We start from the raw sequence: 19,756 nt of genomic DNA, 5'->3' as shown, positions 1-19,756 counted from the left end.
GTGCTTGATCTTACACTCTCAGTTGAGGGGGGGGATGACCTTCTGGGTTCCAGGACAGTGTAACCTTCCAGTGGTGTTTGGGTTTGTTCTGGAGCTGGGAGGGGTAGTTGTCTTCAGAATTCAGTCACTTGGAACTCCTTTCCTTTCAGGGGTTATTGCTGAGAACATGAAACCCGGTATTGATGCCCCATTAGAAAGAAATTAATTTGGCTGTATTCCCACAGTGCTGTTTTTGCAGCACTACCCAGGTAAAAAGTAGTAAGTGTTCTGGGTCACTGAAATCACTGTGACTCCTGTGTCAGTGTGCAACTGATGTGGAAGAAAATGTTTTTTCAGAAAGCCATTTTAAGATATTTCTGCTTGAATAAGTAGATTCCTAATAGTGCATTTATTAGTTGGAAATAAAAGGAGTATGCTTACTCCCTTCAGTCTTCAGGTAAGAGAATATGAGGGAAATGTAATCGGCACTGCAAGTATGGCTTATGTTCAGAAGCTGGCACCAAACGCTGCCTTCTTTTTGTTCCTTCTATAAGCTGAGCTCCTCGCGGTCCTTGCATGTTTTATAAGCTCCTTGTGTATTCTTGTCTGAAACTCCTTGTGTGACTGTCTTCATCCATTCCCCACAAGTCTTCTCCCTGCAGTATTGATTCTCCATCCCTCTTGTTCCCTCCCATACCAAAAATTTTTTGAGCACCTCATTTTCGTCCTCAGACACCTCTTCCTCTGCAGAGGTTTTGTACTATTCCATTCTGCTCCTCTCTACACCAAGGTTTTGTTTGCCCTTCTATTCTCAGCTCCTGCCAGTAGCTTCCCCCGCCCCGAGTCAATGCTTTTAAGAGCGTACAGGGATGAGCTGAGGTGATTCAGATGTTGCTGTATTAGAATGGGTTAGTGACAGCCATCAACGTTTTTCTTACTCTACAGATGTCAGGTTTTCAGACTTTCTCTGTCCAGTAGAAACCAAAATGCTTTCTATTAGAAGCACAGACCATTGTTTAAGACTTGTCGGAAAACTGGTATTAATGAAAATCTCCGTGTAAATACTACGTCCAAAAATTCTGTTCAGTGTGTTTGGTGTGTTTGTGTGAATTGTGGTTACGTGACACAAACCTTTGCAGTAAGGCAACATGGAGATGTTTGTGACTGCAGGCGAGGGTTTTACTTCCCTGAATAAGGCAGGGGTTGCCCTTCCGCTCACTGCCTCTCCTGCTCTGGTCCCCAGCTGTCTTTTTGGAGATTTGAGTAAAATAATCCCTCATGTTGAGGACTGAGGGAGAGCTGTAGGTGAGGTGTTTTTGTCACCTAGATTAGAATGTCTGGGATAGCAAGATACCTACCTGGCCTCACTGGTTTATTGTTTTTAAATGGTTTTGGACTCTTGAAAATGCTATCTATTATTATAGCTATTTTTATTATTAGCATTATTTAAATATTATCAGAGACAGTGTCTTCCTGGAAGTCAGATTGCTGGTAAGTACACCTTGTTTTGGTAGTGACACAATGAATGAAATTTAAATCTTCAAACATTTTGGGCCATACTTTTGAAAGTCAAGTTGGAAATCATGTGCCTCAATTAATGTTTGCCCTCTTTTTTGCTTTGTGTTTTAAGTAACAAGCCAAACCCCAACCAGATCAATGTAAATAATGTCAAACCAGGAGTGGTAAATGGTACTGGAGTACAGGCACAGAACACGGGAGCAGGACGGGCCTGTGAAAGCTGTTACAGTAAGTGACGTGCCAGTATGGCAGCTGTGTATAACAGCATGTGAGTGCTCTGTTGCAAACAGTAAAGTAAAAGCTGTGTTGTGGAGCACAAGCGGGAGAGAAGGCTTTGGACGTGGCTGGTGGGGGACAGAATTTGACATAGCAGCATGTAAGCAAAGGGCTTTTTCTGAGTGACTCGTGTTACAATCGTAAATAGAAATATGAAGTACTAAAGGGGGAGTTAGTAAATGTTCTATGTGATTGCAGATAGCTAATAAGGAAAGACTTAAATCACCAAGGTGTGAATTTAACAGGTTTTTTCATAATTTTTTAGTAGATTTCAAAATATGTGATATCATTGTATTTGGTCTACTGGCTGATATTAATATACTGAGTTCTAATGATTGTGCTTCTTTATGGAGAGTTTTTAGAGATGCTGGAATGTTGGACTGTATGGGAAATCACATCACAGATTTGGTACATTCTTTAGTCATAAAGTACTGTATGGGGAGGTCCTGAAGACAAATCTTCCCTCCCTCCCCCCCATGCTCTGCAGAAATTGTCTACCAGTCTTGCAGAATGAGAGCTTTCAGTTTCATTGGCAGGACATTTTCCCATCCTACTAGTTGGGGGTTTTCTGATCATGTTTTAAGAGGGGGTTATATGCGTAACTAATTCTGCTGAAGTCACAAGTATGTTTAACAGTGGTGATGACAGTGAAGCTATCACCAGTTTTTTAAGGTCTGTTTAAGCTTTGCACTGTCTGTGGGTTTTCTTTTGTGATAGTTCTAAAGAGAATAAGCTCTGAAAAGTGATCCTGTTTAAGGATATATATAATTTCCACCTTTGTTATCTCTAGCCACACAGTCTTACCAGTGGTATTCTTGGGGTCCCCCTAACATGCAGTGTCGCCTCTGTGCATCCTGTTGGACGTACTGGAAGAAATACGGTGGCTTGAAAATGCCAACACGGTTAGATGGGGAGAGACCAGGACCAAACCGCAATAACTTGGTAGGTATCTCCAGAGCAGACTGCTCCCTGCTCTTGCCTGGAAGGCTAGGTGTCATGATATTTAACTAGTTTGCTGTTCTTAAATAGTTTACAACAAAAAGAATGCCTTCAGCCTCCGTTGTTGTCCTTGGGTTTGGTATTTCATGTTGCAGAAGTTGGGCATGTTAACTTTGGCTATAAGTAATTTGTTGCCCAGTACTGCCTGGAGGAAAAAAGAAGAAATCCTTTGTTTAGCAAACTAGTCATCATGCACAGGATAACTTAATGAAGATGGAAAAAACTGAAATGGCAGCTAGTGTTTCTGGTAGTCTATTTCCATGATTTTTGCTGTAGGGGAAAGAGAATCCTTTTTTTTACATAAGGAATTCATTATTTCCTGAAACTTGTTCCCTTACCCAAGGCACATTCAAAATTAGATACCCCAAATAGCTAGTAGCATTTTAGAGATCTCTTATCTTGTTTTTCTACTTCATCCGATTTTTTGTTAATTAATCTTACTTTCTTTTGGATAGGTTTGAGTAAGCATTTTATGAGCCTCTTCTGTTTGATTTTCCCCCTTAAAAGCCAAAATTCTCAGAATTTTTCTGAATTTGGTGGAAGTTCAATCTGAAAGCCTCATACCTTGAGCTGATTGGGAAAAGTAGCTGCATCACATGGACAGAAGGATAGTGCACACTGAACTTTGGTCTTATATTAATTTCTTTCCTTTCTCCTACTCTTTGCTATCATTCCCTTTGTATTTTACTTCTTTCGTTTATGTCCTTTCCTGGCTTCTGTTTGTGTTCTGAAGCTATCTAATTGCTGAGATAACTGCCAGGTTTTATCAACCTTATATCTCTTGTTTGTTAATTAAAAAGTATGTAAATAGTCAGAGAGGGGATAGCCTTGTTCTCCTCAGATTGAAATTTCCTCCTATTTTCCAGCTGTGGGCAGGTTTGAGATAACAGGATACTACTATCATTATTTTATCAGTTGACTTAGTTGCTTTTCACGGAGAAGATACTGCTTTGGCGCTCTGTAGTCAATAAACGCAGTGAATATTTGACAACTCTGTAAACACATTCATTGAGTTCGGAGTAAGAATTAAAACCAACACTTGCAACTTTGAGACAGCAGCATTCGTGCATGCTGTAAGCTTGCTTTGGGAAGTGAGTTTGTGTGATGTATGTTTTAGCCATAGAGCTACTTAGTGATTTTTCCTCTCCCTCTTACAAATGGTGTAAGGAGTTTGTGTTGTACATCCAGAGCCACTCTAAGCACCCAAAGTGTGAGAGTCTGTTGACTATAAGCACTAAATCACGTGATAGATTCAGGTAACTTCTTCAGGTCTGGCTTTCGGATCCCTGCTTTAAAAATTGGGACAGCACAGAAATAAATACTTCCCTATGAAAAGAAAATGTTTATCTTCATTTTATCCTTTGAGATATTTTGGAAGAAAATTCCAAATATTGATGGGAAAGATTTGAGATACGGGGAATAGCTTGGCTGAAAATATTTTCATCTGTAATACTGTTTCTGTTTTTACAGCTGTGAATCGGTAGTTGAAAGGGCTTTTGTATGATATTCTTTCCCTTCTTTAAAACCATACTTTCTCATAAATGTTTTTTAGAAACCGTATTTACGTTTCTTTCATTTTAGAGTCCTCATGGTGTACCAGTACGAAACAGTGGGAGTCCCAAGTTTGCTATGAAGACAAGACAAGCTTTCTATCTCCATACAACAAAACTGACAAGAATTGCCAGACGTTTATGTCGAGATATCTTGCGCCCTTGGCATGCTGCAAGACATCCCTATCTGCCTATTAACAGTGCAGCAATCAAAGCAGAATGTGAGTGGGGATGCCGATGGGACGTAGTTGCAAAGGAGCCCTTTGACATGCGTTTCGCACAAAGTTTTGAGTTCCAGCTTCTTGAGATGTTCTCTTGCATGTAGCTAGTGGTGTCACAAAATCTAACTATACTTTCAGAGCATTCTGATTTAGACTAGACAAATAACTTTGAAAATTCATGAGCCGTTTGTTTTAAGATACTCAGGTTTGCTATTACATCTAGCATTCTCCTGGATTAGTGTCCTGTTGCCAAGACATGCTTGCAGCTTGTAAAATTCCATTTATTTGGAAAGCTCTTTCAGGACACTTCAGTTATTCATTTAGTTTTGTTATAATATCTAAATGTCATTACACTCTTAAGTATTTTTCTTTGTTTTACAGGCACAGCACGTTTACCTGAGGCATCAGAAAACCCACTGCTATTAAAGCAAGTGGTTCGAAAGCCTTTAGAAGCAGTACTCCGGTATTTAGGTATTACAAAAAACGGACACCACTGAACACAGAACCCCTCAACCAAACAAAAAGCCCTGCTAGCTAATTCTGTGAACCATTCCTTTTTCCGTTTGGTTCTGGATTAAAAAAACCAAACACAAAAACCTTCCCATGAATTGTCCTTTTTCCTTTTCCTGCTTCATTTGACAGACCTAGTGGCTCAAGCAGTCCACTTTTGGCTCATGGAGCTATATCAGAAACCTTGTGAAGTGAAGGAAGGGATGTGTTTGCTGTGGCTTCCCATGTATGTGGGGACAAGTTACCAGCTGCTAATGGAGGCACGAACATAATGTTCTGTGGAAAATTGGTCAGTCCACCGTTAAAATTTTTGGGCTGGCTGGAGGCAGATCTTACAGTTGGGTACTCCAAGAAGCCAAGGGTTTAGGACAGCACTGGAGCTAGACAAGGGAACTGTACTTCCATTCTTTACTTTCTTCTTGGGTTTTGTCGTGTGAGGGTTTTTTTGTTTGGTTGGTTGTTTTTTTTTGTTATGGTTGTCTTGAGGACTTGGGCCTCATCAGCTGATCTGTGAGGAGTATTGAGAAGCTCCATCCAGGACCTCAGTGTAAGTCTTATGTGCTGGAAGCATCTAAAGCAGTGCTATGTGGCATGCCAGCTCTGACTACAAATGAATGCAGAATCATTTTCCCTAGTGTTGCCGGTTGCTAGAGATACCCTGAAGACATGTCTCAAGTTGTTGCAGCAGTCTGATGTGAGTCTAACCACAGAAAGCTAGCTGAGACAGTGGTACTTTGAAGGCTTCCAGATTAACAAGGAAATCGATTGCCTTTTTACTCGGATAAGAAACGCTGGAGTTGATCTTAAGTTTCTTTGAACATTTTTGTTGATGAAATATTGTGAGGCTCAGGGTTTATTAAATATTTACTGCTTCTGTGTGGAGTGTTGTACTTCTACTGTATACTAATGAGGTACACAGATTGAGAAACCTTTGGATACATATAAAGCAACCAAAGAAGGCCGATAAAGGGAGAAGTTTTACTGTTGGATAAAATCCAGCTTTTCATAGTTGTACAGAATGTAGCAGTAGATTTTGAGATTTCATTCTAGCATGGTGTCAGGTTCTCCATTTGACTGTTGAGCTGCGAGAAATGAATGAAAGAAATGGAGGGAAGTTGATGGGCTGGTGAGAATGTATTTCTGGGAGGTGTCATGCTCAGTGGGCTTTAACTTATGCATTACTTGGCTGCTGGGGCTGCAAGAGAAGCACTCAGTTGAAGCTCCCATTTGCTATTGCTTGTAACTTTCTCAAAATGTTTCCAGTTGAACAATGTGTGCTCGATCTCTGCCTTGGCCAAAAGTTTGAATTCAGATGCTGTGTGTTCTTATTGTGATGCTTTGAATCCTCGCTTGTTTGGCCAGTTTAGAAGTTGTATTTTTTACAAACCTTGCAAAACTGGCAAAATGTAATTTCCCCAGAGTTTAGGGATGATGTATGACTGCCAAAAGTTGGCTTTTAATATAAGTAGCACCAAAATAATCCCAAATTTTTGGAGAATAGTATTTTGGAAATAGATGCAAAGTACTTTTGTTTTAGGATAGTATTATGACATTGATTTTAACATCTTCAGTAGAGGTGAATTCCTAAATATATTTAAAATGCTTTGTATAAATAGCAACACAGTTAAAATTATTGACTGAGATAGTTTGTATACAAGGGGAAGTATACTTGGTCACCTTGGAAATTTGAAGGTTGTTTTCAGATTTATAATTTCAGTATCTTCACTAATAAACCGCCTTGCTGTTTTACAACAGAGTCTCATCCGTGTCCTCCGAAACCAGATCCTGCAAAGAGCTTGTCCAGTTCTCTCAACAATCTGACCCCTGCTAAGTTTACACCTGTCATTAATAATGGGTCCCCAACTATCCTGGGAAAAAGAAGTTATGAACAGCACAATGGAATGGATGGTAATTTTTTTTTCTAAAAAATTTACATTGTCTGTATAGGCCTTTTTTTTTTTTCTGTCCTTTTGGTATACAAGGTGGTTATTTAAAACTCTAGTCCTTTATATAAATTCCGAGTTTCTTATTCTTGAGGGAGTTTTTTTTCCTTTTGTCTAAGTGACTTGTCCCTTTTCTCCTTCTGGGTGGGACACATGATGTGTACTGCCTGGGTGGTGCCTGCACACACAGCTGCTGTGCTAGTGGAACTCTGCCTAGCTTGTCCAACCTTGCAAATGGGATAGTGCAGGAGAAAGAGAAACTTCCCTTCAATTTTAAAATGAGTAGTTTGAAAAAAACCTTAATAGCTTTTTTCCAGTGATGTTTCCTTTTTCTTTTGAGGTTTACAGCTTTTTAACCTGTAGGTAGTAGCTGTGCAGTTCCCAGGTGGCTTTGTAATGTGTGGATCCACCTGGCTTTGAGCAGAGCTACCAGAGGCTGCGTGCCATTGAGAAAGGCAGGCTGCTGCTTGGCTGAGGGAGGCAGATGTGCCAGATCTGGTGTGGCATAAACGTGCTCTTGCCATGTGCAGAACCCGAGCGTTCACTTTTGTTGGCCCTGTCACTGAGCACCTCTGTGCAGTGGAGTTTGGGCTTCATCTCTTCAAGGATGAAAGGCCTGGGGAAGGTGTTTGAAGTGGGAGATAGCCACAGGATGTTCCTGGCACGGACTCCAGGGCTCTGTTCTGAAGAGTTGCTCTTGCCTGGGAGTGTCAGGGAAGAAAAAGTGCAGTCGTTTTCTCAGATGAGGATAAAAGGGTCTGTTCAAATGTTCTTAATGGGAGTGAGAACATGGAGGGTAGCTCTCCTTAATGGGGGAAAGGAACAGTTGATTTAATGGTGATTCTGAGCAGGGAGGGAGATACAGAGATTCTTTCTCATTTTTTACCTTTAATTTTAACTTTTTGTGTGGATTATCTGAAATATAAATAATTACAAACATTTGATATCTTACTGTTTGTGTTTTAACGTTAAGAACTTTTTAAACTGCTGCTGTTCAGGTTGCTGATGTGATGTTTTTCTCTTTTCTGTTCACTTGTGCTCTATCAGGCAACATGAAGAAGCGCCTGTTGATGCCTAGCAGGGGTAAGACCTTGAAGCTGCGCTCAGCTTGTGCTAGGAGAGTGATTTTTAGTTTCATCTGCTGGCTTGTCTGTGCTTTGTGGCTAATGAGTCTGTGTGCACCTTCTGTGTTGATGTCTAAGTGTTCCTTGGGTAACCATTTCCACCCATGGTTATGCTGCTCACCTTCTGGGCTTTTCACATGCAGATGACAAGTCATACAACCGTACTGAAGACACGAAGTGCTATGTTCAGAATTGCTTACTAATTCCTCAAGTTGACAGAACGGTTTTCTAGCAGTTTTGTGAGACTGCTGAAAGCTGTGATATGGTTGGTTTTGAAACTAGGTGTTGCTTCACTGTTTGACTTTTAAGAAATCAAAGTGTCATACATCCTGAGCTACTTTAAATTCACTTTGACCAAAAGAAAAGAAATAGACGAGAATGTTCACATAGAGTCCCACGTTCAAGCCTCTACATTTTCCACTGAGTGGACAGTCTCAATGGTGAGAGACTGCTCATTCTCTATTTGCAGTAGAAATGGTTTTCAACGTTTCCTCAGGTTAAAAATCAATCTGTTCTGACTACTGAGTAGGCCTCAGAAGCTTTAGTTTGTGATAATGCAGGAAATGTACACATGATGTCACTTCACAAAATTCAATAGAACAAACCAGTTTTCAATAGTTAGGATATACAAATATCACTGTGAGACAGGCAAACACAAAAACTTAAGCTCAGTTTTTACCATAAATGGCTGACACTGCATGCCCCTGATGTGAAGCTTTGTGTTTAATGGCTGAGACGGCAGATGAGTTTTATCAATATTTACATGCATGCATATATCAGTGCATGTGGAGAAAACAATAAGAATGAGGACAGTGATCATTCTACTGTCTTGCTGTCTTTGGGAATTTATACCTTGGTACTGTGTTGTGGGGTTTTTATTGTGCTTTTTAACTTTTGTGTTCTGGGAGGAACAACAAAACCCTGCTGCCTTGGTCAGTTTGGCTTCCTCAAAAGCTTTGTCCAGTAATGAGGGATGTAGATGCAGGGTAGCTCACGGAATTTCCACAGCTCCTGGTGACTATCTGTTCATGGGCACGCCTGCTGCTCCCTGCTAAATGTCCTCATCAGCAAGGGGACTGCTGAGTCACTCAGCAGATGACATGCTTCTGAAGCTGTGAGATGTTTTGGCCCAAAGGAGGGAAGTAGAAGAACAAATGATCCTAGCCCTCAGGAAGGCGCTCTCTGCATAGAGCACTGGATTTCATAACCTGAGATTTACTCACTGGAAACAGAATATTCTTGTTTTAGTGTTTTAAAATGTCTATCTGCTGGTACACATATTTGACTAGATACATTTCAGTCATAACTGTTGCTGCAGCAGTTTGCGAAAATATGATTTTTGGTGATGTACCTGTTCAGCCACCTCAGAATATGTGTTTCTCTGAAGCATATGTACGTAGTGGTGCAGGGGCTGGCTCTCATCGAGCACCTGCTGCTTGATCTGCTCGGTCTGTTCTCAGCCAGCCACTGAAATACTTGGAGTAGTATTCGTTCCTGTAACTGCTCGGTGGTGGAGTACAATTCAGTCCCAGAACCCGTTGACCTGTTGGGATAGTGGGTGTTAACTGGATATTTTTGTGAGCAGTTCAGCTTAAACTTGTTGGTTGAGATTTTTGTGTGAATGGAAAATGTGTGCCATGCTGCAATTTTGACATCTGGAATATTTTCTGACCCTGAGTTGCGGGAAGCTTTGCCAAGAGAGAGAGGGAATGTCACCATCTGCAAGGAAACAAGGTTTAAAGAACTTGGATCAAGGTCTGCTGGGCACAGGGAAAAAGATGGTGGAAGTTTGATGGATCAGTTTCTGGCCTGGTGCTGATTTGTGTGTCAATACCGCTTAGCACTGGTTCCCAGTTGCTGTGCATGTGAGCTGGTGAGCTTTGCTGGCCCTGGGCATGGCCAACACCACTTCCCTGTGCTGTGCCAGAACTGGGAACGTGGTGCTGAGACTTCTTGGCTCTGGGTGGAGTCACACAGGCTTACTAGTTGGGAGGCTGCTGGTGGGAAGGGAGAGGAGGGGGTTAAGAGGAGAGGAAGAGCAACTTGTGAAGAAGGGGTGAAAGGCAAAGCCTTGTGACCAGAACTTAGGAGCCAACAGACTTCGTATGAAAGGACTGACATAAACCTATCTATCCAGAATGGCTGCTTTTTGGATTGTAACTGACCTAAAATAGAAGAAGAAGACTAATGAGAGTAAAACTGAACTGTTATAACCAGTCAGATTCTTCTTTTACATAGCTCCTATAGTTACTACGGGAAATTGTAGGGGTTTCTTTGTTGTTTTCATGGTTTTCCTCTTCCCATAGTGGGATACGTGGTGGCATACTGGCTGGTTTAGGTCATTGTAGGAGTGTACTGCAAAGAAGTGGTGTTAAGATGCCTGCATGGAGAGGCTGAAAATATTCTTTCTGCACAAAACAAATTGGCCCACCTATGCTGAAATAGTTTTCAAGGAAGTGTTAACCTACTACGGTGTTAAATGAATTATCCAGGGGTTTTCTGCTTCCAGCTGCTGTGCTCTGTTGGTGGCACCTGGAAGATACTTTATGGTTCAGACAGGTCACCCTGTCAAAGTCTCTGACACGTGACAGTGGACAGCTATTATGGTGGGCTTTACCTGAAGTCTCTTTGTTGGTGATGAAAGCCTTTTGGTGCTGCACTATTACTTCCGAACTTGTGGGAGAAGTATGTGTACTGTATGTTACGGCTGGTTGCTGAGCTGATGGCACGTGATGAGTTTGTAAGGCTTTCCTTGTGGGCTGATCGTAAAGCGATATGAAGTCAAGAGATTGCTTCGCAGGGAACGAGCCAAGTTGCAGCTTCTATTTTTGCTTAGTGTAAAGCATTAAGATCCATGTTTATACATATATTGGTGGTCAGGTTTCTAAGGTATTTACATTCCTGTGGCACCTGCTGCCTTCGTTTAGAATTCGGCTGTTCAACATTACAAAAATGGAACTTTTCATCTAGGTTTTTGGGTGTTCCTTCAGGCAACACTGCTGGACGATTTTCATCTGAGTCTTTACCACTCCTTGGTATTTAGGGCGATGGGTGGTCGGTGGTTAGAATTCAGCCCTCAAAAAAGTTAATCAATGAAATGCCGTCATGAACATTCCTGCATAAATGGCAACACAGTTCCAAAATGTTCCCAAAGGATGATTGAGGGTGGAGGGCTTGGAGATGCCAGACCATCTAGTCCATGGGCAGGTGCAGGTTGGTCAGGTTGAACTCTGTGTGAAGAGAGGTCGTAATGAGGAGTAAGGAAAGGCTGGGAAGAGGAGAACCTTCGTGGTGAGAGGTCGGGGAGGAAAAGAGGAGGCAGTTGTTGTTAGTGGCTGCCACCGGAATTAATTAAAACTAATTATGGAAGTGCTGGAAATTGCTAAACTTAAGAGTACTTCGACTTTTCCTTTGGAATTTTTTTGTTTCTTTTTTCTGTTATTGCTGTAACTTTCTAAGTGTCTTTTGCTTTTCTTTTTCTGACTCATCCCTGCTTAACCCTAGAGAGCTGAACTTTTTCAGCCTTTGAATATGATTTGTCTGGGCAAGCATCTAGAGTTTCAACTGGTGCTTGAATTCCAAGAACAGGAAAATATTCTTAATCTCATCTCTCCTCTACCTCCACTTGATTTTGTAAGGGTGTTGTCATTTCATCTGCTTTGTTTTGCTGCTCTTTAAATCGCATTGGAGGCATTGGTGCCCTTCCCAGCTTTCCTTCAACATTAGATTAGCATGGACAAATTGCTGTGGGATCCTGTTTTTGGAGCATGAAAAATATATGGAGTCCCATAAGCTGTTGAATACAGTGAGATGTTAAAAAAAATTACTAGGTTATTGCTTTTTCATTAGCGTTGTGGAGCTTGGCAGACAATATTTGCCAAGAAACTTCTTCTAGAGAGACAGGGAGGATGCTTTATGTTCTGGACCCTGTTTACTTTATTCCTTACAGCTATCCAGTATGGGGTCTATGTCATACTTGTCTATGCAACTGGGGGAAGGGAGGGTGCATTGTTGGATTCCCTCCCCACCCCCCTTTACACCATGTTAGCTTTCATCTAATCAAATTTGTTTTTCAGGGTCATCACATGCACTCTAAAATTGGCAGAAAGAGAGAGAACATGAATGAGTAGCTGAAATAAAGGGAAGGCTTTTCCCAGCAACAAACTTGCATTGATAAAATGGTAGTGGATCGAATGCTGAAAATTGGAGAGGTTTATAGAAGAGCCATGAAAATGGTGAAGGGACTGGAAAACACACTGTATAATAGAAAATGCTTTTATCAAAGTGGAAGTTGTAGATGTTTGTCTTTGCTGACAGGAGCAGCAGAAGAGTAATAATAGAGGGCTTTTTAGTCTAGCCGGGAATGGAATAATGAGCTGCAGTAGCCAGAAGGTACAGTAGAAAAACTTTGGCTGGAAACAAGCTGCAAATTTTTAAGTGAGGTTAATTAACTGTTGGAATACCTTGCTTCTGTTACTGGGGATTTCTAAAACTAAAATGGAATGTCAATCTAATTTAATGTGTTCTGGTTCATTGTTTCTCACCTCTTTTTGGGAAGCATGAATGAACTCCTGGAACTGGAAGCATTCATCAGCCTGGCATGGTGGTAGTTTAGTTATCAAGAGATGAGCATGACAGTGGAAATCCTGTTCTTCATCAAGAACAGTTATCGAGGTGGGAATGTAAAAAAGCTCTCTAGCATCAGCTATGTAGGTGACCATACTTATCTCAAAAGGGTTTTTTTCTGGCTGACTTATGCCTTCAGAAAATTTGGACTTAGTGTATGCATAAATTACATTAAAATGCTGCCTTTATCAGCAGCGGCCCAGGCTACACTTCCAAAGTCAATGGTAAGCAGCCAAAGGAATTCTGCCCATCCAGGAATGACTGTGAACAGGGAGTATTGGTCCTTTAATGAATAATGTGATACATGGGGTACTGGGGAAAAGTCCTGGCTTTAGCTGTTGATATCTGGACCAGAGTAATGCTGACTAGTGTCAAGAGAGAAAATGTTCAGTGCTTTTCAAAGGAATGACTGTTTTCATGCCAGCAGCAACACAGCTGAGAAGGACAAGTTGCTTGAAATGCTTTTTGGAAACCCCAAGAACCATATCCCCATGCAACTCCCTTGATTTAGATTATATGCCAAAAGGTTATTTTTGAGAATTTTACTTAGGATTTTGTATTCAGATATGAAGTGAAACTTTTTTTTTCCTCTTGCCTTCAGCTTAGCTGGGATACTGTGATTAGTTTCTTTTGGTGTTACGGAGAGAGATCTGGAAATGGAATCTGCAGATGCGTATCACACTCGATGGATCAACTAATGAAAACTTTATTTATGAGGGGTGGCATGATCAAAGATGCAGATGTTGATTGAGTGAGAGGAGAGTGCATATCCGAAGGTAATGGTAGTGAGCAGGTGTAATTAATAGCAAGGGCAGAATTGCAAATGCCCAGGTAGTACAAAGCCTGAATTTGTAATTAAGTGGAATCTACATTTGTGATACATACCATATATATACACACACATGCACATAAATATATATATGTATTTATATGGCGTGTAATACTCCCAGTTCTAAGAACAGTGAATAATTCAGTGGTTTCTAGTTTACACAGTTTGGATCAGCAAATCTTAAAGCAGTAAGGTGCGTGATTTTGTTGCCTCATCTGTTTAACCACATGTATGTTACAGCCAGACAGAATATACCATGATGCTCTTTTAGGAATGTGGATGGATTGTACTGACTGACTCAACAGCAAGATAGATAGCACCTCTCCATTCTCAACTGACCTGTCCAAGGGTAGCTACTGACTCACTGTAGTTGGGTGTCACTGCCAGAAAGTATGAGTAGGGTCCTTGGAGCACTTTTAGCAGAAGGTACAGCTTTGCATGAACAAACACATCATCGGTGAGGTGCAATGAAGCAAGTTAATTTGAACGCTTAGACCAAGCATTTGGTGTACTTAGAAGTACTACTTACACATCCAAAATTAAAGCTCTTTGTGGAATCTCTCATTTGGAGTTACTGTTCGTTTAATGTTGTCTTGGGTTATCTGTCCAACAGAGAACTGTGGTCACTTCTGTTTCATTACAACCAAAACAATCTGTGTTTCTGTATTTGTTGCATGGGGCTGGGCTACTGTATTCTGAACTATGTGAATCTTTCCTTTTTTTAACCTTAAATCTTTTTTTTCCTTTTCCTTTGCCAATCTTGGTAGGAACTTACTTAGGTAAGTAAATTGCCATTTTAACATTGTTTTTATGTACAACAGAACTTTAAGAAAATGTTAGTCTAGGTGGTGTTTAGTACAATTTATGCTCTGTTCTGCTTATTGCACTTGCATTCCTGAAAGTTTATTAGCCTTTGGTTGTTAGAAGGTGGATGCTCAATCTGCTCATAGCAGTTGCACGCTCTTGGCAGTTTTAAGAAAGAGAGGAGTACTAAAGCATTCTTACAAGCCTGCAAAAACTGTATGTGTGTATATGTCAACACACAGAGACTACTTCAAGTGAACCGGTAACTTGGGAGTGAAATCCTTGTTCATCAAGCCACATTCATGCATGAATTTTTATATTTTTTTTCTAGCTTGCTCAAAAATGTGGTACTGTTGATGTTTTTGTTACTGCTGGGAAGGATGGAATCCCAGGAGGAGGATTACTTTTGGAACAGGAAAATGCATATGAAGAGTGTATGGATTTTTGAAAGCAATGTGTTTTAGTCTAGTAAACTTGCTGGTTGTGAAAGTGTGTGTTAAATTCTCTACGTTCATTGTGAGTGAGGATCTGCTTATGAATGTTACGGCGTATTGCATGTTCTGCATGCTACTTCTCTTTGGTAAACAGAAGTTAAAAACAAAATGCCACCTGTGACTAATTGCTTGATGTCCTGATTGGTTAAGAGAGAAAGAAAAAAGATTAATTATGTTAATATATGAGATGATGGACCCATATGTGTGGTGGATATGCTGAAAGTTGGAGTTAGTAAGTTTGAGTAAATATAAATTTAACAACGCCAAGTTACACCCAGTGGCTGGAAGCTGGGCTCCTTTTCCTCCTTGGTACTGGGGTCAGCTCTGTACAGACTTGTGTGTCAAACTGTTTCGTGGTCTGTAAATACACAGGCGATGTGGTGTATATTCAGGCATGGATAAGCACTGGAAGGTTTCTACCCGAGTAGAAAAGTGGCCATGGTTGGTCCTTATTCTGCAGCTTCTTGATGCTCGCTGTAGTAACTCCCTGCACTCCTGTCTGCATCAGGCACGCTGCTGAGGGTTTAGGCTCGGCTCTCCCGCTTCTCAAAATGGCAGTTGTGTACCGTGTGGAGTTGGCAAAAAAGCAGGCGGAGTTTAAGCGGTGAGAGTAATTTTTGAATGCTGCCGTTCAGATGCTGAGGTCCTCTCGCTGGACTGACTTGCAAGGGATGGGACTGGATCAGTGAAGACCATGCGTGTCTACTCTCAGGTTTCCAGTGGGACCAGATGTGCTGGTTCGCTTCCCATCAGGAAGTTAGATTCCCCTCACTCCACTCTGTGTTGCAGGGTGCCAACTGTTCCCTACTCCCACAGCATACTCTTGGGGCGGTGCTCTGGTTGCTGCCTGAAGTTTAGGAATTCCCTCATTTTAATATTATTTTTTTAAAACAAATCTGAAAGCGTTAGATGCAAATATTATGAGATTGTGTGGGAAAAAACGGGTTTGTTGACTGAGAGGTCGTTCCCCCCACCTCTAGAAGATAAAACGAAGCTGCAAAGTAATAGTAGTAGCAGGCTTGTTATGCTGTTTGTGATAGTCCTGCCCTACCCGTGTTTCTTTGGGTGAAACTATATTCAGCTGCAGCTTTGATACTTCAAGAATGAAAGGATCATTAGGGCATAGTAACCTGCTGTGACTGGTTTTGAGCCAAAATTTCTGTAATTGTGCTTATGCTTGAGAAATGGTTCTGTGATCTTTGTTACCAAGTGGTGGGGAGCGGCGGCATGCTCTGGGGGGTGTCAGTTTTTGTGCTATGATTAGGTGGTTTATTGCCATTTCAGTAACAATGTAGAATCATCTGTGACAAAGGACATTTATGCTTATCTGCACCTTCAATTTACCTTGTCTTCATATTCTCCTCTGGGTCTTACTCTTTATTTCAGTGTATAGAGAAGACTGGCAGGAGATTTTCTAGGGCTTATGGGTTTGGGTTTTTTTCAATGCTATGGAAAAAACCCCTAACATTTAATCTTGAGCTTTCAGCGTATATTTCAATTTCTCTGGCTGAAAAAGAGTGGAAGACCTGCTTAGATGCATCACTGTAGACTTTTACACTTTGTGGTTTCAAAGATTTGGTCAGTCCTGAAAACACCTCCTTTTTTGTTTGGTTTTTTTTTTTTGGTTTGGTTTGGTTTGGTATGGTTTTTTTAAGTCTCCTTTGGAGGAGGTTATTGTTGTTTCTGATGTGTAGCTATGCACATTCAGACAGTTGGACCTTACATATATTGAAAGGAACTACTCACACTTTCTACCCTGTGGCTTCTCTAGACATCCTTCCATAAAATAAAGACAGGGTTTTTTTCCTGGAGAGGAGCTGCCAGAACCCTGTTGCAGATTGCTTGTGGTTTATATTCATATGCTGTCTTACATTTTTAACCTGTTTGTGGATGCATGTGTGAAAAAAGTCTCTCTCAAACCTTGATCTGTGAAAATGCAGCAAGCACCTTGGGGAGGGCTAAGTTCTATACGGTGAGTTACCAGTCTGCACCACTCCTGACCCAGAGACAGGGGGATTGCTTTAGTTCTTAAGAGGTACCCACCCGCCTTGCAGACCTCATCTCTTGCACAGAAGCCAGCAAAAACTTTTGGGTGAGAATCCATTATTTCCAGTACAGATGCATCCTGTTGACTTGACAGCTGTTCTGCAATGGGTTACAGATGTTATGCTGCCTGCCTGCATCTCTTTGGTGACCGTTGTAGGTAAAAGTAGCTCTTCTAATAGCAGTGCTTCAGCTACATATGCTATTAGCATGGGGTTTTTATTGCAAACTGAAGCTGGTCTTTTTAGTGCCTTTCATTCTTTCAAACTCCAGTTATTGCAGTGTGACTAAGGAGAAAATTCACCAATAGCTAAGATTAATATGCTCATTGATACCTTATTACTGTGATAGCAAGAGTATAAATTATATTGAGACTGTAACTGGTTTGTGTCCTATTTTACTGGCACAAAAAAGCTTTATTCTAGAATTTACAGGTTAGGGGGTGAGGTGTGTCCCTGTTAGCACTGCTTCTTTGCTGTGTGAGGGCTCTGAAACTTAGGGGCTCAGAGTAGGTGGCAGTTCTGCTCAGCCGCTACTCAGTTTGTATCAGTCTCAACAGCTCTTTTCACTGTGGAATACTGTGGGTTAATTCCAGTGCTTGGGAACAGCACTTTTTTTACTGTCTGTTGTACATCCAGCAATAGTCATTGCAGCAGCCACATATCAGCTGCTCCTGTAGGCTAGTCTTTTCTGGCATCAAGAATGTTCTTAGTACAAGAAAAGTAACTGATCTGGAGTGTGGTTAAAATGAAAAGTGTGGCTTCAATCCAGGGACTAGCATCAGTTGATTTACATCTCTTGAGGCTCCTGTGAATGGAGAAAATGTTATCTTTCCATTATGGAAAGGGGAATTAAAAACCGAGTGCTAGAGCTTAGCTCTGAAGTCAACAGATTCAGGCTGCATCCTGCTGGCTGTGCTGTTTCCCAGCATCCGTGGAGCTCTTTGTGCATCCATCTCAAACGGCTGCTCACAGCTGTGTTTTGGATGAGATTGCTGCTCCCATGTAAAAAGGAACGATTATCTGGCGCCTGCATTGCCGTTGTCAACATCCAAAGGTTGTTACCAGTCTTCTTACTTGGTGCCTGGTACATCTATTCTACAGATTTGATGGAAATCTTTCTGGCAACTAGTTCTTCATCTCTGGAGATACTTGGGTGCAAAAATGCTGCAAAAATTGAAACTGTGTGTCTTCATGTTTGAAGTAGCTAACAGCATACATCTACACAGAATGGAAAATACACTTGATACAAACTGTTGGTTTTAATGTGGTCAGAAAATGTTCCCCCGTTCCACCCTCCTCCCTCCCTCCCTCCCGATACATTGCCATGCCAAATGTTGCCTGGCATACCTGCTGCGAGTACATTGTGTTTGATTTTACCAAGGAGAACCTCAAGGGATCTGTTGGAGTACAGACCATGAGCTGTAAAAGTTTGGTTTTGCTGGGTTCTTTAAAAAGCTCTGCTCTTTCATCACAGCTTAACCCACTAGCAGTGGAAGTTCCAAAAGTCAAGCTGGGAAGCTTGCTGTGAACGTGAAAGCAGGATTCATTCTAGTAACTTCTGCAGCCAGCGACAGCACTTACTGATGCCTGTCTTGTTGTAGCTGTTGGATCTGATGTGCTGGCATTTCAGTTCTAGCCAGAAGGGGCTGAGAAAGATGGGTTGGTGCACTGATGTTAAGGAAACGGTGTTTTCTGTGAGCACGCATCATAGAAAACTAAACGGTGCTAACAGAAAGGTTTGTTAGGTCTCTCAGTCCATTCTGTGCCATACCCTGCTGCCTTATACCAACACGTCATTCATCCTCTTATATCCCAAGACCTTTGCGTGTCCTCCAAGGTCTCATATGTGTAAGAGTTCAGTACAGGCGCTATGGCAGCGTGACAGGGTATCTGATAGATTAGCAAATAAGCCAGAAAAATCAGGCCATTGTGCTCAGTGCTTTCCGGCGCTGTTTGTGTTACTGGGGAAGGGCTTTGTGTGCTAGCTGGAGTCGCTGTGCTCTGTGGTGGACGGAGCTACGCCTGTGGAAGTATTTACTTGTGGTAGGTTCAGCAGATACAGTGTTTGCTAACGGCTTGTAGCTAACGTCTGAGCTGAAGAGTTCCCTAGGGATCCAAGGACGATAGGGAAGATTCTGTTTGTTGTTGTCTTGACAGTGTGTAATACCTTCTGCTTTCTCCTTCTTCATGTCAATAAATTCCTCCAAAACTAAAACAGAACGCCAGATTTTTCCCAGGACTTGAGGAAAACCTCAGATCTGAAAGAGGAGGTGTACTTTTAGTGGTTGTTTGAAGAAAGGTGTGAGTAAATGGAGAAAAGACTGGGCAAATGGAACGTGTTTTTAACTTGGGGCCTCTGCTCTTCAAACCATGTTGTTAAGGAAGCTCTTTTCTCAGTTACCTTGCTAGGAGGGGAGAAGTTAGTTTGGCAGACAACTCTTGTTCTAGCAAAACAACACAGTTGCGATCATAGCTGCGTGTGTTTTGATTTTGTACTTTTTTTCTGTCTTGGAAAAGCAACGGTCTTACCAGCTCTATTCTCTTTCCTGTTTGTTAGGTCTGCCTAACCACGGACAAACCAGACAAATGGTAAGAGAATGTTCATTTAACCAAAACAGGGAAAAGAGGTATTATTAACCCGTGCTAGATAGAACACCCCATTAAACCATAGTGTTGCACTTCCATCTTTGCTGTTTGCAGCTGGTCATACTTCCCAATTAATTGAAAAGGTTTTAAAAAAAATTCATTTGGAGCATATGAAACATCCAAGTGGTTAAATATAATTTAAACCTCAAATATATCCATATCTATATATATATAAAAATGAGATTCTGTTTT

At 41.3% G+C, this 19,756-nt stretch overlaps 1 protein-coding gene across 4 annotated transcripts in view; it reads left to right on the top strand.

Moving 5' to 3' along the window:
• The window catches only part of MTA1 (metastasis associated 1), a 94,129-nt gene that overhangs the window by 65,383 nt on the left and 8,990 nt on the right, over window positions 1–19,756 (top strand). Inside the window, exons 12-19 of one of the 4 annotated variants that reach the window (XM_037403699.1) lie at window positions 1,610–1,725; window positions 2,564–2,715; window positions 4,354–4,543; window positions 4,925–5,014; window positions 6,809–6,961; window positions 8,044–8,079; window positions 14,343–14,354; window positions 19,476–19,507. In XM_037403699.1, coding sequence (XP_037259596.1) covers window positions 1,610–1,725; window positions 2,564–2,715; window positions 4,354–4,543; window positions 4,925–5,014; window positions 6,809–6,961; window positions 8,044–8,079; window positions 14,343–14,354; window positions 19,476–19,507 — 781 coding nt within the window. Of the gene's footprint in view, window positions 1–1,609; window positions 1,726–2,563; window positions 2,716–4,353; window positions 4,544–4,924; window positions 5,015–6,808; window positions 6,962–8,043; window positions 8,080–14,342; window positions 14,355–19,475; window positions 19,508–19,756 lie in introns of those variants that run through there. The other 3 variants (XM_037403700.1, XM_037403701.1, XR_005106672.1) reach the window with 3 other exon arrangements.

This window comes from Falco rusticolus, chromosome 11, assembly GCF_015220075.1.
Source record: "Falco rusticolus isolate bFalRus1 chromosome 11, bFalRus1.pri, whole genome shotgun sequence".
Classification (NCBI taxonomy): domain Eukaryota; kingdom Metazoa; phylum Chordata; class Aves; order Falconiformes; family Falconidae; genus Falco; species Falco rusticolus.
The sequence above is the reverse complement of the archived record's forward strand: the minus strand, read 5'-3'. Positions and strand labels throughout refer to the sequence as shown.